Raw genomic sequence first — 21,334 nt, 5'->3', positions numbered from 1 at the left:
GGAGTGGGGAGCCACTGCCTTCTCCAGGCTTAGTGTTACAAAGCACAAAAGAAAAACGAATGAACCATCTCTCTCTGAGCCAACAGAGGCTTTTAAAAATCAAGACAGTGTAACACTCTGATCTTTACCAACGAAACAGTATGTGCTATTAGAAGAGACTCCCAAACTGATAGTTGTACAAAAGGTATAATTTAACTTTTACAGAAAATTTCTTACAGAAAAATTCTTTTTGCTTAAGTATATGCCTTATTTCTGAAAATAAAAATAGCAACAATAATGGTAAGTAGCTAACATTTAGTAAGCTCTTTTTTCTGACAAGAATGCCAAATGCTTGAGACAAGTATTAGCTCCTGTGATAACATCCTGTGACAAGCATTTTCCTCATTTTATTGTTGAAGAATTCTTTCCCTCAGTTCTGATACTCATGAAATATACTTCCAAACACACATCTCAAATCTGCCTACTCCCTAGGGTCACCAGCTTGGTTTCAAGCTCCACAATCTCTTGTCTAGACTTCAGCACAAAACCTTTTGTTGGTCTCTCTACTGTCACATCTGCTGCCTAACAATTCATCCTTAACAGAGCAGAGAGCGTGTCTCTATTCAAGGCATGCACCAGATCAGGTCACTTCCCTGCTTAAAATCCTGCAATGGATTCCAATAACACACATAATAAAAGCTCCTAAGGCTATGGTTTTTCCTGTGGTCATGTATGGATGTGAGAGTTGGACTGTGAAGAAGGCTGAGCGCCGAAGAATTGATGCTTTTGAACTGTGGTGTTGGAGAAGACTCTTGAGAGTCCCTTGGACTACAAGGAGATCCAACCAGTCCTTTCTGAAGGAGATCAGCCCTGGGATTTCTTTGGAAGGAATGATGCTAAAGCTGAAACTCCAGTACTTTGGCCACCTCATGAGAAGAGTTGACTCATTGGAAAAGACTCTGATGCTGGGAGGGACTGGGGGCAGGAGGAGAAGGGGACGACAGAGGATGAGATGGCTGGATGGCATCACTGACTCGATGGACGTGGTCTCAGTGAACTCCGGGAGTTGGTGATGGACAGGGAGACCTGGCGTGCTGCGATTCATGGGGTCGCAAAGAGTCGGACACGACTGAGTGACTGATCTGATCTGATGCCTTAACAAGTGAGTTGGCCACTCTCACCTCTCCTATCTTATTGAGCTTTACTAACCCTGTCTTTCACTTTCTGTTCCCTGGATATGACAAACTTATTTCAGCCTATAGGACGTTGTACTTGCTGTGTTCTCTGCCTGAAGACCCAGATCTTCACATGCCTAGCTCCTTCTGTCATCCAATTCTTAGCCCAAAGATAAAAACTTGGAGAGACTCTAATTACTCAAGGTCAATCTACCCACCCACGCACACACATTCTTTCAACATTGTTTTCAACATGAATTCTTTGTACATTTTGGACATTAACCTTTTACCAGAAACATCATTCACAAATACTTTCTTCCACTCAGTAGGTTGCTTTCTCATTTTTGTTGATGGTTTCCTTCACTATGCAGAGGCCTTTTAGTTCAATGTAGTCTACTTATTTTTGCTTTTGTTGCTTTGCTTTTGGTGTCAGAGTCAAAAAATCATCACCAAGAGCTATGTCAAGGAGATTTCACCTATGTTTTCTTCTAAGAGATATATGGTTTTAGGTCTTACACTAAGGTCTTTAATCCATTTTGAGTTAATTTTTGTGTATGGTGTAAGATAGTGGTCCAGTTTCACTCTTTTGCATGTAGATGTCCATTCTCCCAACACCATTTATTAAAGAGACTGTCCTTTCCTCATTGTATATTCTTGGTTCCTTTGTCATAAATTGACCATATATGAATGGGTTTATTTCTGGGCTCTCTATTCTGTCCATTGAGCTGTATGTCTTTTTTTATGCCAATATCATACTGTTTTTATTAAGTTAGCTTTGTAATATAGTTTGAAATCAGAGAACGTGGTATCTTCAGCTTTGTTTTTCTTTTTCAAGATTGCTTTGGCTATTTGGAGTCTTTTGTGTGATATCAGGCAAATTTGAGAACTGTTTTGCTCTATTTCTATGAAATATACCATTGGAATTTTTATAGGGGTTGCATGGAATCTTTATTGCTATATTGTAGTACAGACATTCTAACAATTTTAATTCTTTTAATCCGTGAGCACAGAATATCTTTCCATTTATTTGTCTTCTTCAATTTCTTTCATTAGCATCTTTCAATATACAGGTCTTCATTTCCTTGATTAAATTTACCCTAGGTATTTTATTCTTTTTTTACACTTGTAAATGGCATTGTTCTCTTAATTTCTCTATTAGTTCATTACTAGTGTAAAGAAAGCCTACAGATTTTTATATATTGATTTTATATCCTGCAACTTTATTGAATTTTCTTATTTGAACCTTTTTGATAGAGCCTTCAAGTTTTTCTATATATAGTATCATCTGCAAATATGATAGTTTTATTTCTTTTTTCATCTGGATGACTTTTCTTTTTCTTGTCTAATTGCTCTGGCTAGGATTTCTAATGCTATGTTGAATAAAAGTGGCAAGAGTGGATACACTTATATTGTTCCTGACCTTAAAGAAAACGCTTTTGTCTTTTCACCATTGAGCATGATGTTAGCTATGGACTTGTCACATACGGCCTCTATTATGTTGACATATGTTCCTCTTCTAGAATTAATTCTGTAAGTTGCAAATTTAGAATAGTGAGTCTTCTAATCCATGTGTATGATATACGTTTCCTTCAATTCAGATCTCATATGTACTTCTATTTTGTGTTTTTCTCCATTAATACCTTATTTTTCAAGGATTATTGGGTATTTTAAGGTTTTTTTGGCGGTGAAAGGGGCAGTGGTGCATTAGGGGAGGTCAGTAAAACCAAATCGCACAGAACCTCTGAGTCATAAATAACCAATCTGAATTTGAGTAGGGCAAGCAAGCAGCAATAAAAAGTTCACCCTGATGAACTGTTCAACTAAACTAAGTTTTATGAACCTCTTTTATAAATTTTAGCATTTTCTTTCCCCTAAAGAGTGTGAGAGACAATTTTATTTTTTTACATACTCAGAAAGCTTAAAAAATATATTATGTGGAAAGTATTGTACTGGCACTAAGAGGAAAACCTAAATTGATAACACATTATCTACACGCAATATGCATAACAATTTTCTTATTCTAATGTCAGAGTTTCAATTAAAGTCTCTCAAAAATGTTTCAATATCAAATGTAAGGTCATTGGTATCTATTCACTAGGCCTGAGTTTATAGACAGAAAATTGTTTCACTTGTGTTCAGAATTTTAAAATTAAATGCTTAAAATTAAAGCCTCAAAGGAACAACCTTAGGCAATATTAAATCTTGTAACTAATAACTATGCATTCTAAAATTTAATAGAAGGAGAAAAACCTAAGGTATCTGGAGTATTTAAACGTGATTTTTTTTATTTATAGTAGAAAATCATAGCCTAAAGACATTTTCGACCTAACTGGATTGTCAGCAAAGCAACAAGGCTATACATCATTTGAACTGCTAAATTCATTGATCTATACTTATAAAACCAACGAGAAAATTTATATCACATCTCTCACATTTTATAATTTATACAAAATTTGTACCCAAAAGACTCTCAAAGTAACAATAAAATATGTTTGGAACTGTCTAGAAAAACAACTCATTAACTTTTATATATATATATATGTATTATATCTATTTTAGTAACTCAGAAGAAATAACAGAAAGTTACGAAACATAAAATGTTACTTGGTGACAGATGTGTTCACTGTTTTCTCTAAAATCTTTAGGAAGAACTTGAACCTAAAATATCAGAATAACCTGCTTACTTTCTTAAGCATACCAATCCATTTCCACCACCCCCCCCAAAAAAAAACAAAACAAGGCTCTTACAATGACAATAAAATTACTTTCAATGAAACAAAATTCAGCCATGACACATTTATGCAATAGCTGAAAGGTTTCTAAAGTAACTTTTCTTTCCCAGCCAACAAACTTATTCACCAATTTAATACCAGTAGTTCCAGGTATGGAGAAGGCAATGGCACCCCACTCCAGTACTCTTGCCTGGAAAATCCCATGGACGGAGGAGCCTCGTGGGCTGCAGTCCGTGGGTTCGCTAAGAGTCGGACACGACTGAGGGACTTCACTTTCACTTTCTACTTTCATGCATTGGAGGAGGAAATGGCAACCCACTCCAGTGTTCTTGCCTGGAGAATCCCAGGGATGGGGGAGCCTGGTGGGCTGCCATTTATGGGGTCGCACAGAGTCGGACATGACTGAAGCGACTTAGCAGCAGCAGCAGCAGCAGCAGCAGCAGCAGTTCCAGGTATCTGTGAGCATCTCTAAAGGTCTATTAAGCACAGTAATTTATAACTGTACTGAATTAAAAATCAATAAATGATGTTGGGAAAATTAGATGGCTACAGGCAAAAGAACCAAAGTGAACTACTTTATCACGCTATGTACAAAAATAAATTAAAAACGGATTAGAGACTTAAATTTAAGACCTGAAACCACAAAGCTTCTAGAAGAAAACACTGGCAGTACACTCTCTGACCTCAGTCTTAGCAATATTTTGGGGGTTATGACTCCTCAGGTGAGAGAAACAAAAGCAAGAGTAAACAAATGAGACTACATCAAACTACAAAGTTTCGCACAATGAAGGGAACTATCAACAAAATGAAAGGCCACCTCCTGAATGAAATATCTGCAAATGATGTGTCTGATAAAGGGGTTAATACCAAAAATATACAATGAACTTATACAACTCAACACCAAAAAAAAAAAAAAACCCACCCAATTTTAAAAATGGTAGAGGATCTGAACATTTTTCCAAATAAGACATACAGATGACCAAGAAACACATGAAATATGTTCAACTCCTTATTTATCAGGAAAATACAAATAAAAACCACCTCACACCTCTTGGGATAACTATTATCAAAAAGACAACAAATAATAAGTGCTGGTGAGGATGTGGAAAAAAGGGAACTGCTGTGTAGTGTTGGTGGGAATGAAAACCATGTAGTCACTATGGAAAACTGTACGGAGGTTCCTCAAAAGAAAAAAAACTACTAGACAATCCAGCAAGTCCACTTCTGGGTATTTTTCTGAACAAAAGTAAAACACTAATTCAAAAAAATATCTTTTTTGCACCACTATGTTCACTGCATTATTCGTAGGTCAACTGTATTTAAAAAGTAAACAAACTCAGAGAAAGAGATCAGATTTGTGGTTCTCAGAGATCGGGTGGGGCTGCAGGAAGGGGAACTGAATAAAGATTGTCAATACAGACAAGTCCAGCTATAAGTAAGTATGAAGGATGTAATGTGCAACAGAACAAATACAGTTACAACTGCTCTAGGTTACACATGAAAGATGTTAAGAGAGTAAATCCTAAGCATTCTCATCACAAGGAAAAAACATTTGTTTCTTTTTCATTTTCTACTTATATGAGATGACAGATATTCACTATACTTACGCTGATAATCATTTCATGACATACATAAATCAATCATTATGCCATACATCTTAAAAACTATACAGTGTGATAAAGCAAACTTTATCTCAATAAAACTAGAAGGAAAAAAGCCTGACTCACACCTGTATCTTGGCTGATGTGCAGGAGGCAGCCTCAAAATTAGGAGGACACCCAGCAGAGCAGATCCATTTCAACATGATGGGTAGTTCTATTTTTTTTAAGTTTTCAGTTTCACTACATTTTATGGAGAAAATTATGGGTTTCCTCGCTGGCTCAGTGGTAAAGAAACCTGCAATGCAGGAGCTGCAGGAGACACAGGTTCGATCCTAGGTCAGGAAGATCTCCTGGAGGCGGGCACTGGCAACCCACTCCAGTGTTCTTGCCTGGAGAACCCCATGGACAGAGGAGCCTGGAGGGCTGCAGCCCACAGAGTCGCAAAGAGTTGGACACGACTGAAGCGACTTAGCACACATGCACATGTAGAGGAAATTACATGCCACAATATTATGCTCTAAACTGGGAGGTAGGGGAAGTCTTGCGATAATTCTTTAAAATGTCAAAGGTTTTCTATGGACTGGGTTAAATTTACGCAGTCCAATATACACAGATCTCTGGATACCTATTAGATTTCTGCTTACTTTATAAGAAATGTTCTATGACAAAAAAATACATTTTTTACTTAACATTCAAAGTCATTATTACTTCTTTTTCTAATTTCAATTCTAACTATATCAGCTTTTAAATAAAGAACTATTTTACATTTCATTAGATCAGAAGTCATGGTTAAGCAAAAGGAATTATATTCACTGTTACTTCTAAAATAACAGTTTAGAAAGCCAACTACAAAATGACTTCTATAAAGCAATAAAGTTGCATATATTTTTCATTTGTCAAAGGTTGATTCTGACCAATTTAATTTCTCCATCTTACAGAATCTGATTTAGAAAGGAAAACATTTATAGTTAGATAGAAGAAAAGAACTATGGCATTAGGAAGCACTAAAAAATGAAGTATTTCATTAGGAAGCAGTAGAAAAATGTATGTTTTCCCCCAAAACCCTGGGAAAAAACACCAAAAGTGAAAGGACGAGACACGAATTCCAGATGCCAGTTTAAACAACAACAAAGATACAAAACAAACAAACAAAAACAAGGTAAAAAAATCACAGCTCCTTGGGAAGGAAGAGAAAAAAAGGCTGAGTGCCACTGTGGGAAGAAACATCAGCTTAACTGCAGATGATCGGTCACCCTGGCTAGGACAGAGAACAGAGACAAGTGACCTGAGTCCTCCCCTCACCTCTGCCACCCTGTCCCCTGTGCTGCAGCAGAACACGAGTTCGGTACCTCCAGTGCACCTCTAGCCAAAAGAGAAGCGACAATACGAGGCAGAACAGTGGAACCTGGCTGAGGTGGGAAGCAAAGCACATGCCTACAGGACAGAAGAGAGTCAGGGGAACCCTGAGCACCTAGATGGCTTCACATCCAGGGCCTCTCTACCCTGACGCATGCCCTTATTTGGCTAAAACCACATGGAGAACCAAAAGCTAGAACCCCAAACTCATCCTCTCAAATGCAATACTGGCCCAAGTAGCTGTCATTTCCAAGGGATTATAAGCTCACAGCAGAAAATAATAGGATGTCTGAGGAGTGCAAGCACCATGACAGAATAAATGAGAGCAGAATTAATAGACCAAAAAAAGATATTTAAAACTGGCAAATTAAGTGTTGCCAGCGAAAAACTGGAGAATACTGAAAACATGAGAACAAAAATCTATCAAGTGAAACCAACTGGAAATATTATCATGAAAAATATAATAGGAGAAATGAAGGATATAATAAATTGACTGGATAACAGTGGAAATAAACGAAACAATTCCTGAGGAAAAACCGGTTGACGAACTCTCCCAAAAAATATCGGATAAGGAGAAACTGAAGTAAAGGAGAGAAGAGAAGAGAGAGGCGAGACAGAGGACTGGAAGAGAGGGCAGATAAATGTAGAAATAATGACAGGACATCTACTAATTAAAGGAAAATGCAAAATTCCAGATTAATAAGAGTTCTGCTGCTGCTGCTGCTACGTCGAGTCAGTCGTGTCCGACTCTGTGCGACCCCACAGACGGCAGCCCACCTGGCTCCCCCGTCCCTGGGATTCTCCAGGCAAGAACAAGTTGGTTGCCATTTCCTTCTCCAATGCATGAAAGTGAAAAGTGAAAGTGAAGTCGCTCAGCCATGTCCAACTCTTAGCGACCCCAAGGACTGCAGCCCGCCAGGCTCCTCCATCCATGGGATTCTCCAGGCAAGAGTACTGGAGTGGAGTGCCATTGCCTTAGTACCAAATAGGATGGATGAAAAAAATACAAATTCTCAGACTACTCCAGACCAACTGAATGAGAAGAAGTGGGGGTGTGGCCTAGCAACCTGCCTTAACAAAGCCTTCCCGGTGACTGTGATATGAAGTTTGAGAACCACTGAGCTAGTGCTTCTCGAAGTTATAACCCTCTGAAAACTACATGTAAGTTTGATGTTTAAATATGTGTTTCAGAGGAAATGTCCATACCTATTATCAGATTCTCAAAAAAAAAAAAAAGGTTAGCAAAATTAGGAACTATTTGTATTAGCTCAACAGTTTTCAAAGTGTGGTCTGTGGACCCCTGGTGGTTCCAGAGACCCTTTCTGGGGGGATCTGAGAAGTCAAAACCATTTACAAAATAATATTAAGACAGTGCTCATGATAATGCAAAAGCAACAGTAGGTAAAACTGCTGACACCTTGACATGAACCAAAACACTGGCACCAGCCAGTCACTGTATTCTGTAGCGCTGACATACTTGGACACATATTAGTCACTGCATTCTTCACCATCAGACCCTCACAGTTTTTTTTAAAAAACCCACCAGCTTCACTTAAGAGTGTTCTTCATAAAATAAAACAAAAGTTGCTTCTTTTTTAAAAAAAGTCTACCACAGAAGAAAAAAGTTGCAAGTCCACACAAACAAGCCAATAAATCATCTGCCACCAACCATTGGTTTAGTTTGTGTTACACCAAAAAGGCTAAAGGGAAAGGAAAATTTACAACACTTTATTTCCTTTTTTTGTTACAATTAAAAAATTCACAAACCTTAATTCAAAAGGGAACTGACACATTCCAAGAAAACACTCAAAAAAAAAAAAAAAGGGTTTAAGCTCACACTGCTCTCATTTTAAACATAGATTCCTGAACCAACAGGCAAAGCAAGTTTCTACTCGACAAAGGTCCCGACAACTCACTGTAGGGAAAAGCAATTCTGAATATCTGATGAAGCCTATTAAGGAAAACCCAGTAGGCACACAAAAACAAAACACTCATAACTTTCCTCAATTATTCAAAATTAAATAACTTTTAGAACATGAACCTCAAAGTTATCTTGAGCACCTGGGCTTTAGTATAAATACCCCAGAAACCCATGCTGCTGCTGCTGCTAAGTCACTTCAGTTGTGTCCGACTCTGTGCGACCCCACAGACGGCAGCCCACCAGGCTCCCCCATCCCTGGGATTCTCCAGGCAAGAACACTGGAGTGGGTTGCCATTTCCTTCTCCAATGCGTGAAAGTGAAAAGTGAAAGGGAAGTCACTCAGTCGTGTCCAACTCTTATCGACCCCATGGACTGCAGCCTACCAGGCTCCTCCGTCCATGGGATTTTCCAGGCAAGAGTACTGGAGTGGGGTGCCATTGCCTTCTCCTCAATTCTTATTATGAACCCACATTGATGATACAGGTGTTAGGCTCCCCCCAAGATCAGGGCTACAACCTACCTTTCTGAGTGTTCCTGTCAGAAGAATAAACATAGACCAAGGTAACTTTAAGTATCCTGACATAGGGGAAAAATGAGAATTTAAGAGGCTCTTGTGTCTTCAATTGTATCTCTCTCATATTTTACAACCAACTACTCAAAACATTTGTCCAAAAAGCAAAAACAGTCTATTAAATACATTTATGAATAAGTTACTCTAGTGTTTTCACCTGCATTTCATTGCAAGACTCATGGTGATGTTTACTCCTTTCTAAGACCTAACACTAAAATAAAATGCATGTGCTTAGCATTATTACATTCCTCTATCACTTTTCTTCTCCTGGGCTCTAAGTTGCAGATCCAACTTTTTTTTTTTTTTAAACGTATCTATGCTCACAACTTGGTTCTTGAAGATATATCCTTCAGATATATTTCTTTGGTCTTTAAACTGCCAAAGAATCATGTCTGGTTTGGAAGAAAGGCATACCTAGCCTGTGACCTAGTCAGTTCCTTGCGAAAGAAAGGGAAGCCTGCGGGGAGGAAAAAAAGGCAGGTGACTAGACTAAGCCTCTCTTCATGAAAATTTCTATGTAAATAGACTATGAGGAAGACATCTTACCTATAAAATGCCCTTAGCACGATGTCTCTGGTTAAGGCTCCTAGAAAGCAGCAATGTATGCTATATAAACTAAGATATTAATATAAAATTATGCTGCTTAATTTAAATGCTATGCCTGTAAGAGATGATCCTGCAAACCTTCCTGTGAGACTTACTCTATTCTAGGTCAGAGTTCCATGTCCAACATGAGGAGAAAGGACAAGGGGAGTTACCCTCAAGGTTCAGGCTTTTATTTTTATCCTTGATTATTTAGCAATTAATTTCTCTAAAAATGAGCAGTAAAAAAAAAAAAAATGAGGTCAAATTCCAGGCAGAGTTTTCATAAGAATGTGAGCAGGGTAACACCTCTATTAGCAATATAGACTAGAAGAAAATGACCCCCCCAAAACCCAAAATTAGGATCTACTATTTCAATATTAGCTAAAAGACAATATGAAAAAGATGTAAGATATGAAAGCCTAGTATATATGTGAGTTAGAATAAGATGACGGAACTCAGAAATAACTCAAAATAAAAAAGTATTTCAGAAGTAAAGACTAAACAAGAAGGAAAACAAAAGTGAAAAAAAAATACACACAATGCCTTATGACAGGGATCAGCAAACTAAAATTCATGTGCCAAATCTGGCCATCCCTTTTACAAATAAAGTTTTATTGGAACATAACTATACCATCCATTTATGCATTGTTTATGGATACTTTCATGGCACAAAAGCAGAGGTGACCAGTTGACACAGTTGAAACAGAGATCCACAGGGCATGAAGCCTAAAATCTTTACTGTCTGGCCATATATATATAAAGTTTCCTAACTCCCGCTTATGAGAAATGAAAGGTAAAAGGGGAAATCTTTTAAAAGAAATAAGGATATATTTTCTTTTTTGGGGTGGCTCAGATGGTAAAGAGTCTGTCTGCAATGTAGGAGACTAGGTCTGATCCCTGGGTTGGAAAGATCCCCTGGAGAAGGAAATGACAACCCACTTCAGTATTCTTGCCTGGAGTATTCCATGGACAGAGGAACCATGGGGTCACAAAGAGTCAGATAGGACTGAGCGACTAATACTTTCACATGCCTAAGTTTATACATCTAACAATGCCAGTAAAATTATGAAAACATAAATTTACAAGGTAAATTACAAGGAAAAAGTAAAACTACATTATTGTTTTTTGCATAGGATGGAAAACATAGCTATACATTGTTCTGTTGTAGTAATGCACAGAAATAATTTTAACTGAACATATACAATGTTTTTAAGTTTCGGGTATATAGCACACTGATTCAGTTACCTATATATATAAGTTTTATATATATATATATATATATATATACACACACACACACACAAAAGGGGCCTCCCTGGTGGCTCAGATGGTAAGGGATCTGCCTGCCCAGATTCCTGACCTACACCTGGAATCTCGAACCACAGAAAATAAAATATGCTTGTTATTTGAAGCTACTAAGTTTTGGGGTGAAAAGCGGAAGTGTTAGTCACTCAGTCGAGTCTTACTCTTTGTGACCCCATGACTGTAGCCTGCCAGGCTCCTCTGTTCATGGGGATTCTTCAGGCAAGAATACTGGAGTGGATTGCCATTCCCTTCTCCAGGGGATCTTCCTGACCCAGGGATCAAACCTGGGTCCCCCACATTGCAGGCAGATCCTTTACCATCTGAGCCACCAGGGAAATCAGGGAAGTGTTGGGGTAGCTTCATACACATTAGGAAATACAGTAACTAATATGCCAGCAAATTTGGAAAACTCAGCAGTGGCCACAGGACTGGAAAAGGTCCATTTTCATTCCAATCCCAAAGAAAGGCAATGCCAAAGAATGCTCAAACTACCACACAATTGCACTCATCTCACACACTAGTAAAGTAATGCTCAAAATTCTCCAAGCCAGGCTTCAGCAATATGTGAACCATGAACTTCCAGATGTTCAAGCTGGTTTTAGAAAAGGCAGAGGAACCAGAGATCAAATTGCCAACATCCGCTGGATCAGGGAAAAAGCAAGAGCGTTCCAGAAAAACATCTATTTCTGCTTTATTGACTATGCCAAAGCCTTTGACTGTGTGGATCACAAGAAACTGTGGAAAATTCTGAAAGAGATGAGAATACCAGATCACCTGACCTGCCTCTTGAGAAACCTTTATGCAGTTCAGGAAGCAACAGCTGGAACTGGACATGGAACAATAGGCTGGTTCCAAATAGGAAAAGGAGTACATCAAGGCTGTATATTGTCACCCTGCTTATTTAACTTCTATGCAGAGTACATCATGAGAAACGCTGGACTGGAAGAAGCACAAACTGGAATCAAGATTGCCAGGAGAAATATCAATAACCTCAGATAAGCAGATGACACCACCCTTATGGCAGAAAGTGAAGAGGAACTAAAAAGCCTCTTGATTAAAGTGAAAGAGGAGAGTGAAAAGTTGGCTTAAAGCTCAATATTCAGAAAATGAAGATCATGGCATCTGGTCCCACCACTTCATGGGAAATAGATGGGGAAACAGTGGAAACAGTGTCAGACTTTATTTTTCTGGGCTCCAAAATCACTGCAGATGGTGACTGCAGCCATGAAATTAAAAGACGCTTACTCCTTGGAAGGAAAGTTATGACCAACCTAGATAGCATGTTCAAAAGTAGAGACATTACTTTACCAACAAAGGTCCATCTAGTCAAGGCTATGGTTTTTCCAGTGGTCATGCATGGATGTGAGAGTTGGACTGTGAAGAAGGCTGAGTGCTGAAGAATTGATGCTTTTGAACTGTGGTGTTGGAGAAGACTCTTGAGAGTCCCTTGGACTGCAAGGAGATCCAACCAGTCCATTCTGAAGGAGATCAGCCCTGGGATTTCTTTGGAAGGAATGATGCTAAAGCTGAAACTCCAGTACTTTGGCTACCTCATGTGAAGAGTTGACTCATTGGAAAAGACTGATGCTGGGAGGGATTGGGGGCAGGAGGAGAAGGGGACGACAGAGGATGAGATGGCTGGATGGCATCACTGACTCAATGGACATGAGTCTGAGTGAACTCCGGGAGTTGGTGATGGACAGGGAGGCCTGGCGTGCTGCAATTCATGGGTCGCAAAGAGTTGGACACGACTGAGCGACTGAACTGAACTGAACTGAACTGAATACAGTAAGGCTTTAATAATTACTAATATAGTCCTACTGATTTGCCCAGTTTAAAAAAAGGTAAGTGGACTTTATGAAAAAATATAAATGGCAGATAAACACATGGAAACGTCAGGGAAATGCAAAATAAAAGCAGAATGAGATACCACACATTCTCATCAGACTGGTTAAAATGAAAGCAACAGAAAACATTAAATGTTGGCAAAGACATGGAACAATGGAAACTCTTGTATGTTGTTAATGGGAATGTAAAATGGCACATCCACCTTGAGAAAAGGTCTGGCAGTTTCTTATAAAACTTAAAATTTACCTACCCTAAAGCCCAGCAATTTCAATACGAGGTACTGAGAAAGATCTACGTTCTCAAAAAGAATTTTACAAGAATGAGCGTAACAGCTTTATTCGTAATAGTCAAAAATTGAAAACAGCCTAAGGGTCTAAAAGTAGGGATAAACCAAACTGAAGGCATAAAGCAAATGTAGCATGCTCATATAATGAAGTACCTACTACTGATACAAGTTACATCAAAAGCATTATGTTTAGCAAAAGAAGTCTTACCAAAAAAGGAAATATTGCATAATTCCATTTATATGAACTTCTAAAACAGACAACTCAATCTATAGTGGAAAAAAGTTGGAACAATGTGTCTGCTGGGAGGGGAGGGGTAGGGATAGAGGGAAATAACATGAAGGAACTTTCTAAATTAGCTGTAACGATTTGGATTATACAGGCATTTGCATTTGTCAGAATTCTGTGAATATAAGATGTAAGATTTGTACAGATTTTATATGAAAAGACAAATCTTTAAACAAACACTAAACTCTGGATAATGATATGTATACTGGTGTATTTACGGGCAGCTGCACAAATGTCTACAAATTACACATCATAAAAAAAAAATACTGATGTATAAAGGAAAATATAAGCAGACAGGTATATAACAGAAATCAGACAGTATTTTTAACCGATGTATGTATTCCTCTATGGTTGCAGTCTGCTTGTTACCAACTTACTACTATTGAGAGACACTTCTACGTAACACCTTCATTTAACTAATTTGCTCTTTCAATCATTTGCTTCCAAAGAGTAGTACCATTAATCCAAAAGAAAGAGACACTTTGTACACCTGTCTAACTAAAAGTTCTATGTGAACTTTTTTAAAGTGGTACCTTAACCAAAGTATAAGATGTTGAGAAAAGACTAAGTAAAAGATAATTCAATTTGTAGTCAACAATTTTAAGTCTGAGAAGGTATTTATGAAACTAGCTCCTTTTCTTCTTGTATCAAATCAGACCTTTACTAAACCTTGAGGCAAAAATATTTGCTATAATCAAGGACTATATAACTATATAAACATTTGTATAATCAAGGACTTTGCCAGATAATGTATAGAAAGATTCCCATTCCAGAACTAAAGTGTTCTGACTCATTTTTTTACCTACTGATGGGCAACAACAGTCTAGAGCCTGGTGTTTTGTTTTGTTCTTTTTTAAACAGAATTGAAACAGTGAAGGAGATGGAGGTAGGGGGACAAGTATGGACATGATGGAAAAAATGAACAGAAAGAGAAATGAGTAGGGCAATCTCTATACGGTTAATATGCGTTGAGGGAGATATCTCTCAAATCAAAAGAAAGCACAAAACTCCCATACATATTTTGCTGGTTTTGATATTGAAGTACCCTATATTACAAGTCCTAGTCAAGTCATATGTTAACTAATGCTCACCATTCAAGTAACCAGGAAGCCTACTTCAAAATTTCTTCAGTTTAAAGTAAATACCATGAAATTTCAGAAATCAGTGCTTCATTAAACACTTTTTTCGTTGTTTTTTCACAAAGACCTTATCCGAACTTTTCTTTAAAAAGAAAACTCAGAATATACTGGTCCTTTAACAAAAATACGTCATTACTAGGAATTGAATTCAGGAGATACATCACTCTAAATTGATCCTATTTCAACAGCTTTGATAGTCCTTTGAACAACCAAGGTCAAGCATCTTATCTGTAAAAGTCTTATATAAACTCTGCTGCCGCTGCTGCTGCTACTAAGTCACTTCAGTTGTGTCCGACTCTGTGAGACCCCATAGATGGCCTCCTACCAGGCTCCTCTGTCTCTGGGATTCTCCAGGCAAGAACACTGAAGTGGGTTGCCATTTCCTTCTTCTGGATCATTTTAATATAGTCATTTTAAGAAGGTATCAGAAGCAGTACTGTAAGAATCTATACCAATAGTGGAAACTAAAGATTATGTTTCTAGTTGTGGACATTATTAATACTGTCTCTAAGACACATTTAACAATTATCACAGTCCAAAGTGGGATAGAAAGGATTCTTAACTCCGCTGCTGGAAAGAATTATGGTTTAAAAAAAGGCATAAGGATTTAAATATGAATATGACTTCACACCACTTCAAAGAGCCTTAAAAATGATTTCATTTCATTCTATAGAACTATACTTATTTTTAAATGGAAATAAAGGCATTAATTAACATTCTTCCTTCCCATCTTTGCTTGGCTAGCTTGGACTCATCCTTTAAATCCTCGCTTTAAAACATCTCTTTATCTAGAAAGACTTCTTTAAATGATCTAAAATCAGGACAAACGTCCTTACTGCCTGCTCCAAAAGAGAACAGTTTACTTTTCCTATCACTCTAGGACACTTTGTGGGGTTTTTGTTATTGTTGCTTTTAGTTTTCCCCAGTAGACTGTAAGCTCCATAAGGGTAAGGACAACTGACCACTTCAAAACTGTGTCAATATTTAACACCAACCTATGATAAGCTATCAGCTCACTTGGTAAAGAATCTGCCTACAATGCAGGAGATCCCGTTTTGATTTTTGTGTCAGGAAGATCAGCTGGAGAAGGGATAGGCTACCCACTCCAGCATTCTTGGGCTTCCCTTGTGGCTCAGTTGGTAAAGAATCTGCCTGCAATGTGGGAGACCTGGGTTCAATCCCTGGGTTGGGAAGATTCCCTGGAGAAGGGAAAGGCTACCCACTCCAGTATTCTGGCCTGGAGAATTCCATGGGGTTCTGTAAAGTCCATAAGGTCCCAAAGAGCTGGACACGACTGAGTGACTTTCACATCTTAAGTAATTAAAGATTTGTGGAACACTGGAACTACAATTTTTAAATCTTTTCATCCAAGGCATGGTACCAATTTCCTATCTTTAAAACAGCTCTTCCATGACATTCAGTGACTAGCATTCCAATCATGTAATAGTCAACTGAGAATCACTTTTAATTACCCAGCCTAGGCATGAACAAGACTAGATTAAACAAAGCTTTAATGCTATGAACATAAACATGAAATACAGTAAATTGACTATAGTATTACGCTTTTACACCATAGACAGTTTCACTGTTTTTGTTCCCTTTTCCACACGGAACTAAAACAGATTATTTTTTTCCCTAAATAAGCCAGTTCAAGATTAGGGTCTCATAACTACAACATAATTACAGGACTGTTTCACTGTTTGTCTTCTAGCTTAGCTGGGTACACATAAAACTCTAAAAACAGAATAAAAAGTAACTATTGTGGCAAACAGAAGATGTGACTTGGGAGATAAGCACTATTTTATGTGTGACTAATCCTAAATATTACCAAAATTAATGTAACTATCATCTGCAAGTGATTACTTACAATGCAGTATGATGAAAAATGGCAAGATTCGTGAAACAACGTGTTCTAATAGGAAAATTTGGAATAAAGTCTACAAAGGCAGTTTTGCTTCATTTATTATAGATCTTTCATCCTGCCTAAAAAAAAGAAATGATTTCATCTAAAATAAGCAACACTTGTGAGCATCTGTCCACTTAAATGGGAGCCTGATTTTGATTCAATTCTACATTCCTAATAGTTGATGTTCAGTTGCTAAGCCATGTCTGACTCTTTGTGACCCTACAGACTGCAGCATGCCAGGCTTCCCTGTCCTTCACCATTTCCCCGAGTTTGCTCAAACTCAGGTCTATTGTGTTGATGATGCCATCCAACCCTCTCACCCTCTGTCGCCCCATTCTCCTCCTGCCCTCAATCTTTCCTAATAGTAGTGTCCACATTTCCAGCGATCTAATAATGATTTCCTGTTAAGTATTTCTCACACTGCTGACCATGACTCATTAATGGGATAACAAATAGCATTTGCAAGAAAGGAAATGGATTAGGATATAAAATATCAGAGTACAACACATGTAGCAAGGCAAAGAACTGTTTCCTGAAACTTTTGATTCACTTTGCATGTTACAAAATAAAATTTATTGCTAAGTATGGACTGCAAAAAAAAAAAAAAAAAAAAGTGAACATTACTCTTGGAGTGTATATGCCCCCAATTAATTCTTCTCCCCAAACACTGCCAAAGTGAAAACTCCATAAAAATTACTCACAAAAATGAAAAGTCATCTTAAACCAAGTGTAATTGTTTAACCTGGACTTCACACATTTCAAAATCAAACTAAGTTTAAATCCAAGTTCCACTACTTCTTTTGTGAATTTAGGATTATTTAAGTGTACATGCTTCACTTTCATCATCTGTAAAATGAGGATAAAAATATTTTCCGAGTTCTGGTAGAAATAAACAATACATTAAGTTCTTAACATACGCTTTACATTAACAGAACAAACTCAAAGAGTGGTATATATTAGAAATACAGCATGAAACTTAACAGAAGTTATCTTCGGAGTATCATCTCTGATTATGTGTGATGCTTTTTCATTTCGTATATTTCTGTACTATATGAATGTACATACAACATACACATTTCTAATGTAACATTTCTAAGGTATATAACCTTAGCATTTTTATTTTTTAATGTTAATAGGAGGTATCTAGGCAATGAGATTATGATCCTTTTTGTTTTAAATTTCTCTGTATTTTATAAAAACATATTATCGGTTTTTTAAAAAAAATAATTACTTGCTTTAAAAATAAAAGTGTGCAGCGGTCCAGGTTTTAGGAATAAGTATTTTAGGGGGAGAACTTAGGTTCCAGATACTTCTCAGTAAATCCTCACACAATCCCCATATACATTTTTGCCCATGAGGAGACTGAGGCTACTGAGATAAGGTAAATTATCTGTTACACAAGCAACAGACAGCAGTTGCCAGAACTTCAAAGCTTTTTCTTCTGCCATCACATAATGCATCCAAATATTCTTCTCCAGTTGTTTCACATAGGCACATTTTGATCTACCCAATCGGACTGTACACTACCTCAAAAGCGGAGAAAGTTTCACTAACTTCATTTAAGTCTCTTATATTAATGATAAGGTTACGATAGCTACTTAACACTTGTTGAGTTTTATTAAACCTCTCTTGGTCTAGTTTGTCCTCATGCGACATTACTCCTGTAAAAAGGAAATCAGCAAACACACGACAAAACTACTCTAACACTGCTCAGATCAACTTTATTCCGACACACTCGGAACTGAAAAAGTTAAGTATATCCATGTCCTGAGACGACCACTAAGGGAGGCTGGGGATGAGCACAAGGATCACTGTGCAAACTAAAAAGAAGGGACTCACACGGTCCCCTACCACGCCCCCGTCACCCTGGCACCACCTAAAGAAAGCAACCTCAAGGCTTCCCGAGAAGTACTGAGGCATCATCACCACGCCCCCATCGTTCGCATCATCATAACTCGTTTTCTTTCCCTACCCGGAGCCCAGTGCCAAACACAAAACCCTTAATAAACAATTCAAAAAGTCTCTGACCTGCAGCGAAGTGCAGGGGAGAAGACTTCCGGCCGGCCATGTCCTTAGCATTCACGTTTGCCGCGTCCACCAGCCTCTTTACCCGGGACACGTCCCCATTGCGACAGGCCTCCAGCAGTTCCCGCAGGGCCCCGCTCACTGCTGGGACCCCTGGCCCCGGGCCCGCAGCCCCAGGCCCCAATGGTGCTGTGGTGCTAACTCCGGCCGCCTCGGGGCTCTCCGCCAAGCTCGATCCGGGGGAGGATGGAGAGGAAGAGGAGGAAGAAGTCGGGGAAGAAGAGGACGACGGTGAATTGTTACTGCCGCCGCCGGCTGGGTTGGGAGCGACCCCGACGGCAGATGAGGCAGAAACCGCCGGGACCACCGGAGCGGCGGCGACCGTACAGATTGTGCTCGTGGGACTGCAACAGCTGGCACTGTCAACCGGGTCCGGGGATCGGGGCCTGTCGGGCGGATCCCGACTGCCATCCCCCTCCGGCAGCGCTAGGCCGTGCCTCGGGGAGGCGAACGGAGCCAGGCCGCCCACCGTAGGGGAGGCCGGGGTGGTCCCAGGGGCCAGGCCCGGGCTGAGTGGGAGGGGAGGTGGCGGCGGCGGCGCCGAAGCCCCTGGGGCGGGCTGGAGCTGTTGTTGATGATGGTGGTGATGATGCTGAGAGCGACGCGACGCCGCCATCTTCGGACTCCCCCAGCTCTGTCACTGCGGCAACGGACCCACCGCCCGCCCTCACTTCCGACTGCCGGACCAATTAGCGCCCAGCGCACAGGAAATGATGCTAGGAGGAGTGGGCGGGGTCAAAGGGTGGGAGGGAAGTATTGGGAGCTCCGAGCCCCTCCGCGGAAGGGGGCGTGGCCTTGCTGCCGAGGGGCGGGCTTTGTGACGCCTTCGCGGGCTGGGCGGGGAGATTTGAAAACTGAAACTAGCCTGGGCTTAAGTGAGAAACTTTTCCTGCATTTCTCATTTTGAACCTGCTTACCTTGCCCTGTACCGTTCTGTTGCCAAGTCTCCTTCAGTCTTCCTTGTTTTGCTGCAGAACCTGCTATTGAGATGGAACTCTGTGCAAGGTATGTGTCGTTTATCAAATGTCAAGTGCCCCTGTCTGAAAAATGAGCTAGTATCTATCGAATAGAATTGTTAGCGGAATTAAATGAGCTAACATATACAAAGTGCTCTGTCTGCTTCCCTTGTGACTCAGATGGTAAAGATCTGCCTGCAATGCAGGAGACAGGTTCGATTCCTGGGTCAGAAACATCCCCTAGGGAAGGGAATGGCAATCCACTCCAGTCTTCTTGCCTGGAGAATCTCATGGACATAGGAGCCTGATGGGTTACAGACCATGGGATCGCAGAGTCAGACACGACTGAGCGACTAACATACAACACATATAATTAGCCCACTGGTTAAAAAAAAAATTTTTTTTTAATGCGGCCTTCTCCCCCTCCCAGTTAATCCCTTGGTCTCTATGTCCCCTCTCTATGAGAGTTCTCACTGTATGTGCTTCGTTAAGTACCTCATTTTAAAATAGAAGTTCGGATTGAAGGATTGAAATCCAGGCTCTGCCATGAACGAGCTGTGTAGATTTGGGCAAGCTATTTAACCCCTCTTGTCTTAGGTTCCCCTCTGCAAAATGGAATTAATAGTTCAATAAATGTTAACTACTAAAATTATGTTTTTTTCTATTCTGTTATCTCTGTGCTTTCATTTCTCATCTTAAACTTGACTGAAATAATTACAAACATGTTCCTTTCTTTTGAATTCTTTTTAGTTGACCTTCTCATCCTTCTTCCCTCTCCTTCCCAAACTAAGATAAAAACTGGCTTGCTGCACCCATCACTCACCTTCAGAAGCCATTCTTCAGCAATTTCTTTCTCTTTCCTCTGTCTATACCTTCCTTTTTTTATTGTCTACCATCAAAAGAAATGTATCGATGATTTGGATCATCTCATTAAGTTCTCCATTTCCTGCTTCTTGTTTAATAGTAAAGTAGGCATTATGGAAATTTAGAAAAATAGCATTATTCCAAGAGAGGAGACATAGATGGAGAGTCTGTGTCTTAAGAAATGTTCAAGATTTAGATGGGTCAGGTAGAAATTGCGCTTTGCAGAATATTAAACCACATAATAAACTGTTTTTTTCACATGTTCATTATTCAGTGTAGTGTGATGCTAACGTTCCCATCCAAATAAGTAGGTAAGTTTATTGATGACTACCGTTAAATACCGGAGAAGGCAATGGCACCCCACTCCAGTACTCCTGCCTGGAAAATCCCGTGGACGGAGGAGCCTGGAAGGCTGCAGTCCATGGGGTCGCTGAGCGTCGGACGTGACTGAGCGACTTCACTTTCACTTTCACTTTCCACTTTCATGCATTGGAGAAGGAAATGGCAACCCACTCCAGTGTCCTTGCCTGAAGAATCCCAGGGACGGGGGAGCCTGGTGGGCTGCCATCTATGGGGTCACACAGAGTCGGACACGACTGAACTGACTTAGCAGCAGCAGCAGCACCGTTAAATACAATAAGGTCAAAAACATAATTAATGTTATGAGTGACATTTATTGCCATCTAGTCTGTGGTTACAGATTATAATACTAACATTATCCATTTGTTTTATAAATTTG

At 39.3% G+C, this 21,334-nt stretch overlaps 1 protein-coding gene and 1 long non-coding RNA gene across 3 annotated transcripts in view; one reads left to right on the top strand and one right to left on the bottom strand.

Annotated features, from left to right (window-relative positions):
• Positions 1-19,481, bottom strand: part of TNKS (tankyrase) — a 161,550-nt gene extending 142,069 nt beyond the window's left edge. Inside the window, exon 1 of the mRNA XM_061404385.1 lies at positions 18,719-19,481. Coding sequence (XP_061260369.1) covers positions 18,719-19,391 — 673 coding nt within the window. The 5' untranslated portion in view covers positions 19,392-19,481. The remainder of the gene's footprint in view (positions 1-18,718) is intronic.
• A 79-nt stretch (positions 19,482-19,560) lies between these two features.
• LOC133239949 (uncharacterized) overlaps positions 19,561-21,334 on the top strand; it is a 117,289-nt gene continuing 115,515 nt past the window's right edge. For both annotated transcript variants that reach the window (XR_009734048.1, XR_009734047.1), the window contains exon 1: positions 19,561-19,780. This is a non-coding gene — a long non-coding RNA (uncharacterized LOC133239949). The remainder of the gene's footprint in view (positions 19,781-21,334) is intronic.

The sequence above is a fragment of the Bos javanicus genome, chromosome 27, assembly GCF_032452875.1.
Source record: "Bos javanicus breed banteng chromosome 27, ARS-OSU_banteng_1.0, whole genome shotgun sequence".
Lineage (NCBI taxonomy): Eukaryota > Metazoa > Chordata > Mammalia > Artiodactyla > Bovidae > Bos > Bos javanicus.
This window is presented reverse-complemented; position numbering and strand designations above follow the sequence as displayed.